Genomic DNA, 13155 nt, shown 5'->3' with positions numbered 1-13155 from the left:
GGGGTTTTGACCTTATTTCCCTTCCTACCCAAATCTTTTTGAGAGGAATAAGCACTACTTGTGTCTGTCTGATGGCTGCAGGATCTTTGTTGAGTTGTTCTTGTAGAATCAGCCATTTAATGCAAGTTATGTGTTATCTGGTGGCCGGTTTGTGGGTGGCAGGTGCCCACAGGATAGTGGCCACTGTCTGGTAACCCGGACCTGCACCTCACAATGTGTTTTGGAAACCTCTGTGATTAGAAATGTTCACAGAGCTGTGGCCATCATGAAACCAGGTCCATATTGAAGGCTGCCACTAGGATTTGCTGCTCTTCCCAAAGTGGCCAGAACACCCCAAAAAGAAGCTGGTGCACGTTCCTCTGGTGCAGATCCAGAGGAAACGGAGTGATGAAAGTCTGTGGGAGTGGAATGCTTCGTGGCTGGGTGAAGCTGGAACCTTTGTGAGGCTGGGCACAGGGTGTCATCTGTAATCTAAAAGTTTATCTCCTTTAAATGACAATAGCTCCTTTGTTGGAGTAATAATAATTGTCGTGATTTGCATGTCTCAGTCACACACCCCGAAGTGCTTTGCAGAGGAAGATGAGCAAATAATACCCATTTTCCAGCTGTGAAATCAGGGTACCGAGGTGATGGGAGCCCACACAGGACTGGGAATAAAACTGTCTTTTGTGCTGCTCTTTCCCAGTCTTGTGTGGAAGCTGTAACAGGTTTTATGTCATCCTATTCTGCTTTGTCTTAGTGTCCCTGTGCTGGCACTGTCAAGGGCAGGGATAATGTGGTAGGACCTAGGTATGATTCAGTCCTTATAGAGTGTCAGCGTGATGCAGGGAGGGAGGCTGCTGAGAAAAGCAGAGCCCATGGAAGAGCTGGTGGTCCCACTTCATGTCCCACCATCTCCAGTGGGTTGTACAGCAGAGGAGCTCATGTAGTGCTGTCCATGTGGGGTGAGATGTGGGAGGTAGCTCTGCTTCAGAGGCACTCACTGAGACCCTGAGCATCCATGGGTGGAGGTGTTCAGTCACTCCTGGGTGCTGACAGAGCTTTCTCCAGCACCTCCTGAGCTCCTTCTGAATGCCAGTGCTGTAAGCCGCTCATCTCACTGGGTTATTCTCCCCAGAAAGCAAAGCTGCACTCCAGAGCCTCCTCCAAGCCTGGACCTAAATACAGGTATTATTGACATTACAAACAGGGAATAACGCATCATTGTTAAGTGTGGCAAATGTCCTTTACTGGAGCCCTTTCTAGGAGGGTTTGAAGAGGGAGCAGGTGGAGGTTGTGCTTCTGCAGGACAGCAACAACAGATGGATGCTGCCTCACCTTCTACCTACCAGCTCCCTCCTCCAACCTGTTTTATTTGTCTCACAGCCTTTTCCAAAGAGCCATTTAAGGCTCCAACCTTTTGTTGGAGCACATTGCCAGAAAGATCAAGTATTCAGCACAGCCTCTCTCAGCTTTTTATATAGCGCCTAGCACTGATATCTAAGTATTATACATTTCTTCTTTGCACAGTATTTCTGACTCAGTATTTCCTGCCTCCTTGACAATGACTGAGTAAACAGCAGAACTGCCAGAGGAAGAGCCCTGTGTTTACAGAGCAACAAGCCTAAATCTGTCCTTTTTTTTTCCATCAGAAGGTGGCGATGCTTAAATTAACCCTCATTTTTATCCCACGCTACACTTTTGCCCTCCGAGTTGCTGCTGACAGAGTCACCCATGAGGCGGTGGGACCAGAGTTAGGGAAGAGTTATTTGGGACTCATCTTAAAACAGTGTGGCAAAGTCCCAAGGGATGAATTTTCGGCTGCAGCTGTCTGTGCTAGAGCAAGGGCTTCGATCTGATGGCAAAACGCTGCTCCTCATCCCGCTTGACTCTGCTGCCCACCTAAAGTGGTTTTTCCTCCTGTCTCGTGAAGTGGAAAATCCACTTGGCTCTTCTAGCTTCATCGTGGTCTTGGAGAGGTGTGATGTCTCAGCCAAGAAAGGATAGTATTGCATGAGCTGCATCTACGAGGCCCGTCTACGAGTGGGTTTTCACTTGGGTGCAAGAGTGGAGAGCCCCAAGATAAAGGCATTTTCTATTTCCATTGCTGGCAGGAGCTTCAGCCAAGCTTAGAAAGAGTCCAACAAGGGATTTCGAATGGTGAGCTAAGCCCTGACCTACCCATCACACATGGTGAGGCCCAGCATGATGAACATGCTTAGCTTTCAGGTTTGTGCCCCAAACTTGTCCTGTATGAGACCTCTTCAGAGGTCCCCTTGGCATCCTTCCACTTGCCACATGGTTTCCCAATGAACTCTTCTCCCAAACCAGGCAGAGAAGGGAAGTCAACCCTGCTACCTGGTATAAATACATTTTATTTTAAGCAATAGGCACTGAAGGAAGGTCATCCAGTAAATGCGCCCAGATTATCTATGGGCCAGGGCACCCCCAAATTAGTAATACAATTCATGTTTAAAAATACAGCCAAACTGATGAAAGATAATTTGCTTACTGCGCTGACATCACCACCTAAGCATGGGGCAAGCCAATCCACTAGTTATTTTTATATAGCTCCGTGAGGCATTTCCAGAGCAAATGAAGGTCACTGGGCAGGGCAGTGACCCGGCAGTGTGGTTTCAGCACTCTTCAGCCTCCTCAAGGCTTCCCATTGCTGGTATGGAGGTGTGTGGGTCAGGGCACGGCTCCATCGGATGTGCCCCGGGCACATGGGACATGGGTTTGTTCTGTGCTGAGCCGCTCTTCGCTGCCGGCCAGTTCTTCACCTCTCCCATGCTGTTGGTCTGGCTCATGTGTTTTGGTGGCACACCCTTTGGAGAAGACATTGAGGAGGTCTCCACATTCTCCATGCCCAGCGTGATGGGTTGTGAGTCCTGGGAGCACAGCCGATGTGCAGCCAGGTCAGTCAGACATGCAAGTTCATTGACCAGATTAGCTGGATGAGAGCAGTGATCTCTTCGTATGTAGACTTCCCCAGGGAGGTTGGGTACTTCTGCACAGCGTTCGTGTTGGTTTGCCTGTTTGTGTGTGCCATGGTAGGGGTTAAACCTGCTGTCTGAAGGCCAAATTTAAGGACAAATGCACCCTAGATCATCTTCATCATGTGCACCGTAACACTGGTGTGGCACCACCATGTGAGGCTGGAGGGGATGGGTATCTCAGGATGCTTCAGGAGAGCCCCTGGCACTACAAGTCCATCTACTATTGAGATTCAATTCCAGCAAGCCCAACTTTTGTCTATAGGCAGTCATCATCCCAGAAAAGTGCAATTCCTTTTCCTACTTGGTCAAAGGAATCAGTATCACACCTATTTGCAGAGTGCGTGCAAATGATTTCCTTTTGCAGCATGTGGGTCAGTTCTGAGGCTGCAAATGGAGCAAAATTATTCACACTGCAGTATCACATTCTGGGTGAAAATGTTCAGTGACCTCTGCATCCATCACACGTTCCATCCCCCTCTTCTGTCGTTCATGAGCTCCATCAAAGCCTGCACAAGCTTTTTGAGTCCAAGGAAGACCCCAGTCCCTTTTAATTTTGCAGGGGTCTTCTTCAGGCTTGGCAGAGTGTCCATTGGTGTCCCCACTGGGTGGCATCACCCCCTGGGTGCCATAGGATGAAGAAAAGAGGGTGCTGAGTGGTGTCATCCCTTCCTGCCCAGCCCCCATGATGAGTTTGGCTTGGTTTGGTTGTTTTATGGACTTTTTGTGTTTGGTTGGTTGTTTTTGTGGGGGGGGGTTAGAGAAAAAAAATTGTTTTTAAAGATAAAACGCTGAAGAGTTGGTTTTCTCCCTTGCAAGGCTGCGGAGCGGGGCAATGTGTTCAAAGCAGGAACAGGAAGGAGGAGAGCTTCCTGCAGTGGTTTTTATCTTTCCCAGTAATCTGGGACCACAGAGCTTGTGCGGTTATCCCGACCTGCAAGGAATTTCCCAGCATTCCCCAGGGAACCCAAAATATGCCTGGCTCCCCGGACGCATCAGTGTTGGACTATCCCAGGCAGGACATGGGGGCTACTGGAGGGCATTCAGGCTCAGGGGAGCAGGATGGCTATGGGGCTGGAGCCAGGTAGGATGTGGTGTGAGATGCAGGACACAGCTTAGAGGTCTCAGGGCATCATGGAAGAGCTCCAGGGTTCACAAGGTGCTTTTTGTCCCAGGGTCGAAGTCACCAGCGGGTTCCATTAGGGGTGGGCAAGGCTGGAGGTCTCTGTCAGTGCAGACAAGGGGCATGGGATGCTCTCATTTGAGCTCTATTTCTCAATAGTTAGGACTTTGTCTATCTTTGCTTTTTTATTTTAATTATTTATTTAATACTATTTATTTAATAATATTTAAATTTATTTTAATAATTTATTAATAATAAGTTTAACAATTTATTTAAGTGAAAACTCCAGAACAAGTAATTTGGTAAGCCCGGGGTGATAACCTGAGCTGGCAAATAGCCATTCTCCTCCTCCATCACCACCCTGGGACTGGCTGGATAATGAAAGGACTAACTGTGCAGGCTCCCCCAGAGAGTCCGCAAAGACCCAACAAGATTTGGCTGCAGGTTGACTTCAGAGTCGCAGACACAGTTGGGCAATTGCCTTATAGAAATGGGTGTAGAGAGGAATTAGTCATCACTGCTTGGTTAATGAGTGCCTCGGTTATTTTACAAGTCTTTTTCCTGCATATGCAAATGTATTTTTTCCCCCTTTTGTAATGAAACATATAAATAGCTCTTGTCTTGGATCTTCTATGCATACGGTTGTGTCATGAAAGCAATCATCATGCCTTTGCCTGGCTTGTTTTAGCAGCTGCTTTACTTACCTTTGTTTCAAAAGAGGTATCTCCCGTGTGTTGTCCGGGGCATGAGAGACAACTTTGGTGTGGTGGCTTTTATATCTCCCTGCCTCTGCAGAGTGCAGCTGCAGGTTGGAGCATTTGCAGCAGCAAACCCTTTTGTCTCAGGCAGTAGGAATAAATGGAGATGAAAAAGAAGTAAGATGATTTATTTAGTCGCTGGATTTCAAACATTGTGCAACCCGCCCTGGGAACACATGGTGTTGAGAACAAACTTGTCCTGTTCTTTAATTTCCCTGTACTCAATGTCTACTAATTTTTAATGCCGAGGACAGGTCACTCGACAGAGAGAGGTCACAGTGACACAGAAGTCACTACAGAGGCGGACAAGCAAATTCATGTGGGACATCTTGCAGGAAGCTCTGCAGCACTGCTGAGAGCCCAGGGAAGCCCTCTTGGCTCTGAGTGCGGTGCACACTCTTTGTGTCCCCTAGAAGGGTTCTTACTTGCTTCTCTGTGTTTCCCCTTTAAAAACACAGCCTCTTTGCCACACAGTCCCAATGCACACGTACCCCTTTTCGTATCTTTGCCTTCAGGCAAAGCCCTTGTTTTTCTCCCCAGCTGGAGGACTGATGGGGAGGCAGCTACCTCCCTGCATGCTTCCTCCTGATGTTGTTCCATAAATCACGTCATTCGGATAATCCTTGGCCATGGCAACCGTCAGCTCCGGGGAAGGGTGACCTTTTAATGCCAAGCCCAGGATGCCCTGATGTTCTTCTGTTCATGCAGGGAGCCAGTCTCTACTTTAATTTCATGAGCCCCCAGGGAACAGCCAGTCCATTAGGATGCCCCTGGCCAGACATCAGGTCTGTGGAAGTTACTGGAATCAACAGGGTGGGCAGGTCCACGTTGACCACCCTGCTGTGGCCACCAGCATCCATTGCATTTCCCCTTGCATATCATTCAACCTCTTTGTTGCTGCTTTCATTCAATACTGGTTGTGCTTATGGAGGAGAGCCCCTGTGTCTGTCTGAGGGGAAGGGCAGGGCATGGGGGACACTGCCCCTAGTGCAAGCCATGACAGTTATTGCAGGGGTTGGTGACTTTTCTACAGTACCTGCTTTCTGGTGACTTTGCTTGTGTTGAAACTGCAGCCATTCCGCATGCATTGAGTAATCTCCCCACTGTTACTAAAGAGTCAGTCTGTCTGTCTTCCTCCCCACCACCCTCAGTTTCAGTTTCCTCCTAATTCTCTCTCTAGACAGCCGTTGCTCTCCCGGGGTGATGCGGTTTTGCTGATGCAGCCTGTTGTCTCTGTCCCTCCTGCAGAAGGATTTCACCATGCGGGAGGAGTTGCAGCAGCGGGACGTGGAGCGCTGGCTGGGGTTCATCACCTTCCTCTGCGAGGTCTTCGGCACCATGAGGAGCAGCACCGGAGAGCCCTTCCGAGTCCTTGTCTGCCCCATTTATACCTGCCTCAGGGAGGTAAATGCCTTCACAGTTTGTCTTTCTCCACCTGCGGGCCACGCTGTTGTGTTGCAGCAGTGAGGAGCCCATGATTCATAGATGTTTGCTTTATGATTCCTAGAGGTTTGCTTTTCCAGCATCAACACTTCTCACCCCAAAAGTACCTACATCCGCAGGGATGTGTGGCTTTTCCTGCATGTTGTATTTTTGCTAGTTAAAAGCATGTCCTCCAAGCAAGACCCCTTTGTCCAAGGGTTTGCAAAGCCCAACAGTCGGGATTTGCAAACTCGACGCTGGAGTTTGCAAATCCCGACATTGTGAAAATCCCCAATAAGAGGCTTAAAAGGCTTAAAAAGCTTCTTAAAAGCAGGTGAAGCCACCTGAACAGATGAGACAGACCGGAGGGGAGGAAAGAGGGGGAGAGGTGAGGTCCCATGTGTCCTTACTCCCAGTGTAGAGCAGCAGAAACCCAGCCCTGCCACCAGGGTGGCAGAACCTGAGCTCCTGATGAGCTCATTTCAGTCCCTGAGCTCACCATGGTTTGGGGTGGTAGCAGAAAACCTCGGTGAGGGCAAACGGAAAAGGCAACTCAAGCGTTAATGTTCAGCAGAGCAGGAGAGGGCTTTCCCCCATCCTGTTCTAAAGATGGTTTTGTCTCCTGCTGCTGTCTGTAGAAGGCTTTCTCAGAAAAACCTGCCTGGTTGCCCAGGGTTGGAGCTGTGAATCTCAAGTTGTCAGCAGTGCTTCTGTTGGGCCGTAAATAACTTTCTGTAAAATAAGTTCTCCGCTAGACCTTGGGCAAGGGAAGGATAAAGAAACTGCCAGCGATGACTTTTTTACACGCATGGGAAGTTTCCTCTGAATGCAAACACATCATAAACATTTTGTCTTTGCAGTAATATTGTGGGTAGGGTTCACAGACGGTGACTGTAGCAGTGAGAAAGAGCCCAGGCATCGTGATGAGGCACACATATCCACAGGAGGAGGTGGGAAAGGGATGCTAAGAATAGCCTAACTTCCCCAAAATCTCTGCCCACAGGGATATGTGTCACCTTATGGGGAAGATCTTGGCGTCTAGCAAAGTCCCCATTCCCATCCGCTTCCCATCACAGCCATGACACAGATTCTGCCAGGATTTTTCCTGTCTGCCCTCACCATGTCACCACAGCCCCTCTTGTCACCTTGCTGGTGTGTGGGGGCATGGTGGTGGCCTAAAGGTGTGCAGAAGGACATAAACTTCACGTATAAGGGATATTTTTTGCTATAGGACAGCTCCATAAAAAGCTTTTACTAATTTTATCAAGGCATCATGCGTAAATTTTGCTTCTTTAAGGTACAACTCTGTTCCTTAGCAGGACAGCTCTGTCCCTGTGATGTCATTTGTCAGAAGACTCTTCCCTTACCTGACATGGGTGAGCCTGAGTCTTTGATCAGCCATCACAGTGGTTAATCTGTGGTTGCTCACTCCACAGGGTTGTGACCTTGACTCTTGCCGTTCCTCTTCCATGGCTCTGGGATAGGGATTTTGCCACTCTCAGCTAACTCTGACACGTGGGGCCAAGCCAGGAGAACAGGACCACCTATTTGTCAGCAGTGACAGGTGCCAGGCTCTGAGATGGCTGCCAGAGCCAAGCTGTAGGTGCAGCCAAAGTGGTGTTGGTGAGTTCTTCCATCTGCACCCAGGAGAGGACAGGAACGTTTACACAGGCTGGCCCTGCTGAGTGCTCTGTGAGGTGATGGAAGCTCCCTAATCACTCACAGTGCTCATTCTTTGGTGAGCTTCATGAAGTACATGGGCTGGTGTCCCAGGGAAGGAGAGGGTGTCACCGTAGCCTATAAGGTTTGGGACCTCTGCTTCCTGAGGACAGGTTCACAAAGTACATTATGGTTCATAACGTGCAGCATTTTGGGGCTTTTCGCCTTCCTGCAAATCAGCACATGCATCCCCACGTTCAGTCTCAGCCCCTCACCCCTAACTCCCCTTGGGCATCCCACAGCAAAGCCCCTCTGTGCTGTCCACAGTCATAAATAGCTCCTTCTGCCTCCATCCACCATCCTTTGATGATAAATCATTAGCAGAGGTGAGATAACATCTCTACCTCTGCCTGTCCTTTCAGCTTCTCTGGCTTTTTAGTTTCTCTGTCTCTTTTTTCTTTTTTCCTTTTCCTTTATAGCTTGGGCAGGCTCAGCCAAAGGTCAGCGAGGGAGCAAGCAAGAGGAAGGGGAAAGTTGCCTGATGACTGAGGCAGGAATGTCTCTTCCCTTACCCCTGCAAAGCTTCCTCTCTCCAGCTCCTTTCCTTTCCCCCCAGAATAAAAGCTTATTAACACCATCATTAGTTGTGGAGCTGGGCCGGGTGAGAGGAAGCAAGGATGGCAGCGGGGACATGGGTGAGGAGGGGACATGGCTGGGACACTGGGTGGCAATGGCAGTGTTATTTATTGGATGGGTTGGTTTTGTGGGCTGGGAGAAGCAAATCAAAAATCACAACTGCAGTTCATTTCAGGTGAGGCTGGGGTTTGCTGGGTAATGGAACCGGCATTCATCACCGTCCTCAGGGAAGTGGGCAGACCTCTGGATCTTTATGTCAGCCACAGCAACAGTTGTTTAATCACAGCAAAGGAGATTTGGGTCAGAGCTGCTCCCTCGCCTGGGCAGCATTTCTGGAGCCAAGGGAGTGGCTGTGCCTATTGGAACAAACGTGGTCCACACCAAGGCCCTGTCCCGGAGGGGCTCTGCCACATCCTCCTCTGTGTCCATCACCTGGACTGGAAAACAGGATGGGGGGAGAAGGAAGTGTCTCCCACCACATCCAACATGGTGACTGCGTCTGCTGTCTGATGAATCAAAAAGCTCAATTTTGAGAAGCATCCTGAGGGTTTGGGGTGAGATTGTGCAGGCAGAGAGTGTCTTCACAACAAGGTCTGCTGGGGTCAGCGTTGGGATTTTAGGCAAAGAGATGGTTTGCCAAGGGAAGTAAAAGGTGGGTCCAGGTCTCATTAAAATGGTTTGATGGAGCACGGTGAGTTTGGATGGTGGTTTGGATCAAAACGTATTTTTCTGCTTGGAATAGCACGTTGTTTAGGTTGGAGAAGGGAAATGGATACCCAAGCTCAGCCCAATGATCAGGGTTGAAGACAGCTGGGGAAAAGGAGAGATTTTTGTGGCAACCAGAGGAGAGGCCTTCGCAGATGAGAACAAGAGGACTATTGCAGCCATCAAATCTGGGGAGCCTGGGAAAAGAATAACAAAGCAGAGAAGTTAAATAGAAATAAAAGAAAGAGCTTTCCTCCTATTCTTCCCTCGGTGCTTCGGGGAATGGAGGGTGAGCTGGAAGAGGGCGTTGTTCCCAGGGAAAGGCTTCCCCTGGGGATAGCTGTGCTGCAGCCAGGGAACCACGAGCTTGGCACTTGTCTGCTTCCAGCCTTCCTCACATGGGACCAGTGGTGGCATCCTCCAGGACCACATTCCTCCATGAGTCTTTTATCTGGCTTGATGAAAGCACTTTCAGCAGTTTTAGGAAGTTCTCCTGGCTCCTGCTCGTGATGGTCTAAGCAAGAGGGATGACCCACTGTCTTCTGCCAGCCCTAAAGCCCATGTGCTCTCACCTCTGGCCTCACTATTTCACAAAACCATGCCAAATTTGTCCCTGTACATCTCCTTCTGTCCCTCCAGGATGGTGAGGAGTGAACCTGCTGACGTTCTTCTGCCTCAAAACCTCTGCCCCATGCCCAGAGGACCGCACTCAGCACTGTTCCAACAATGCTTCACGTTGTATGTCCCCCAAAATCAACTGAAACCAAGGAGAACAACCAAGGAACTTCAGTTCTTGCAGTCTGGCCACACTTACTCTTTTCTGTGGCCTTCAGCAGTCAGCACAATGGAGAAAATGGGTGAAGACCAGGAACCAGCAAATGTCATTTGAACCATCTAAGGGGCAGGAGCACTCCAGAGCCCTGTGCCTGGTGCAGCAAGTGCCGCATGGCTCCTAAGACATAATGAATATTGTTTCCCATCTATTGTTCACTGATTGTCACCACTTTTTCCTTTCATAGCCATTTCCTAACCATGGTTGGAGCTGGTTGTTCTTCATCCAACTCTGTGCTGCTCATGGATCTGTGTTTGTCAACAGCATTGGTATGGGCCAGCCCAGCTCACTGCCCTCCCTGCTTCATCCCCTGATGCTGCTGGTGAGGAGGAGCATTAGGACTGGGTCCTGAAGGAACTAGCCCAGCTCTTGGCGATGGCTAAAGTCTGCAGGGAAGGAAGGGTCATATCCAGCTTGGGTCCATGGCTGTGCTCTGCAGAAGCCACGACAGATGAGTGGTGTCAGGAGGTTTGGCTCCTCTTGCATCTCGATCTCATCCTGAGCGGATGTTGTTGCGATGCCAAGCCAGGAGGTGCCTCTGGGCCTGGGAGCTGCCACCTTCCTGCTACCCTTGTGCCAGGAGGAGCCACTTCCAGCCGAGGTGGTTGATGTCAAGTGCTGCTTTGGATGCATCTCTTTACTTTGATGACACCATTCAGACCCGGCTTTACAGCCAGGTAACCTGAGCAGTTGCCTAGGGCAGCACAGCGAGGAGGTGGAAAAACAGGCTTGTGGGACCTAGAGCTGGAGAATATGCCATGTGGCATTGTCACTGTGGTCCCCTTAGGGCACCTCACCGATTGGCGTCCCACAAGGGCAAGCAGCACAACGTGGGCTCTGCCCCCTCTCGCCCCCCATAATAACCCTATCCTACCCCTTACCCATGGCACTGTGCTCTTCTCTTGTGCAGGGCTTGTTTCCTGTTGAGTGTTTAAGGTTCCTCTTGACTCTTTCCTCCAACCCATGGAGGTCCCTCTGTATGGCAGCTCCTTGAGCACATTCAGTGATCCCCCCAGCTTGGTGTCATCTACTTCACAAGAGCGTGGTCCCGCCTCCTCCACATCATGGATAAAGATGGGGCAGGTCGTGGGATAGATGCCTCAGTACTCCACTGGCCTCCAAGTGGAGTAGCTACAAGCCTCTAAACCCAACCATCCAGACATTGTTTTTACCCATCTGGCTGTCCACCCACGACATCCTATCTTGGATGCAAGTGACTGGATTACAGGGATGACAAGGAGTAGCGTTGCTGTGGCACTGTCCCAGTCTGAGCTCCCATGGGTGCATAGGACAGGGCTTTTAAGGCAGGTTTGAAGCAAACCCCAGGAAGCATTTCATCACAGAGAGACTGGTTACACTGCAAAACCCCTTTGTGTAATTGGCTGCGGGATCCATTCACGGAGATCCCTCCACCATAAGGGAGTTACTGCTGCTGGGGCTGGGTGGGTACCAAGGGGGTATCACCCTGAGCGTCACCAGCCATGAGGGAGGTGTGGGCATTGACCTGACATAAGACAGATGCTTTTATGGTCTCATTAACATCCCTGGGGATGGAGGGCAGCGCCTGGGAGCGGTGAATCAGCCCCACAGAGGCAGCAGGGAGCAGGCCCAGCAGGCTGGCAGCAGGCAGGACAGTTGCTGCTCTGCAGGAGTTGTCTCCTACCTCCAGTCTGGTTGGCAGAGACAGTCCCATTTCAGCATCGTTTAAAATCTTGGCACGCTCCCATCGCTTCCCTGCCTTGGTAAACGCTGCTAACTGAAAGCCTCGGGGTGGTGGTGCAGGGAGGATAAATACTCCCTGTCTAATTGCCTTCCCCCTACGTCTGAGTCTGCGGTGCAGCGTGTAGACGGGTATCCACTCCCCTCCCTTCTCTTAGTGCCTGTTATCTCCTGGGGCCATGCTGTGTAATTTAGCAAAATATTCTAACACGGTAATTAACGTCTGAACTTCAAGAGGGCACTGCCTTTTCACTGTCTCCTTCAGAGGAAGAGAGAGGAAAACCTTCCAGTCAGATGAGCGAGGAGGGTGGTGCTGTTTGGAAAAGAAAATTCTATCTTTTAACGTGGGGTGCTGGTGGTTTTTTTTATCACTTTCATTTTTAAAAAAGCATCAGCCTCTTGAGTCAAAAAAAAAAAAGGGGGGGGTTGACACTATAATGAGATACTAGGATTTTTAAGATTATTCTAGTCAGAGAATGAGACAGATTCTTTCCTGTATTGAATAAGCAGGAAGGGGGCTGGATCCTGACCCTGTGCCACCCTTCCACCCAGGTAGCTCCATGAGGCCAGATCTGACTGGAGAAAATAAGTCCTTTATGAAGAAGAAGACTAACTTCCTCATAAAAGGCCCCTTCTGTTTCCCCTCCCATCTGATTCTGCAAATATCAGTGCTTTGGTCTCCAGTATGGCAGGACTGGGACAAACTGGGAAGTGGTTTGTAAGGGAAAAGAAGGAGGAGGGATGGGGGATGTGGGTGTGGGAGGGAAGGGATGCCGGAGAAGAAGGGAGAAAGAGGAGACAGAGGGACACAGAAAGGAGTGAGAAATGGGGAGAGCAGACAAGTGGGGAAATGTCACGGGAAACCAGAAGACCTGGAAGAGCTGGGAGAAAAGTCTGGGATGTGGAGAAAGTGGGATGATGTGGACGTTCAGATCCATGGCAGGAGGGAGCATGCAGGAGCAGGAGTCTGCAGAGAGCTGGGACAGGTCTGTGTCTGTCTGTAGGAGCATGCTCCCAGCAGGGAGGGATGTCCCAGTGCCTCCGTGCCTTCCATGCAATGAATAAATAAATAGCTGTGCAATACATAAATAAATAGCCGTGCAAAAAGCTCCCACCTAGGCAGGCCTCCCCCCCCCCCCCCCCATAGCTGTACGGGTAAAAACACAGCTTGTATGGCAAAAAGGTAATTACCTTTAATTGGCATTGATTTGGTCAAAGGGCAGAATTAAGGTGAAGGAAGGTAGGGTATTATTTGCAAGCACATGAGGACAGACCAAATTGAGGAGGGTTGAGTGATGCCTTTGAGCACAGAATACTCTGTTGAGT

General features: G+C 49.9%; 1 protein-coding gene across 5 annotated transcripts in view; it reads left to right on the top strand.

Annotated features, from left to right (window-relative positions):
* The window catches only part of CTIF (cap binding complex dependent translation initiation factor), a 153506-nt gene that overhangs the window by 126100 nt on the left and 14251 nt on the right, over window positions 1–13155 (top strand). For all 5 annotated transcript variants that reach the window (XM_062611745.1, XM_062611743.1, XM_062611747.1 and 2 more), the window contains one exon: window positions 6105–6260. In XM_062611745.1, the coding sequence (XP_062467729.1) occupies window positions 6105–6260 (156 nt within the window). The remainder of the gene's footprint in view (window positions 1–6104; window positions 6261–13155) is intronic.

This window comes from Pezoporus occidentalis, unplaced genomic scaffold, assembly GCF_034315485.1.
Source record: "Pezoporus occidentalis ecotype Australia unplaced genomic scaffold, CSIRO_AGI_Poc_V1 ctg157, whole genome shotgun sequence".
Classification (NCBI taxonomy): Eukaryota; Metazoa; Chordata; class Aves; order Psittaciformes; family Psittacidae; genus Pezoporus; species Pezoporus occidentalis.
The sequence above is the reverse complement of the archived record's forward strand: the minus strand, read 5'-3'. Positions and strand labels throughout refer to the sequence as shown.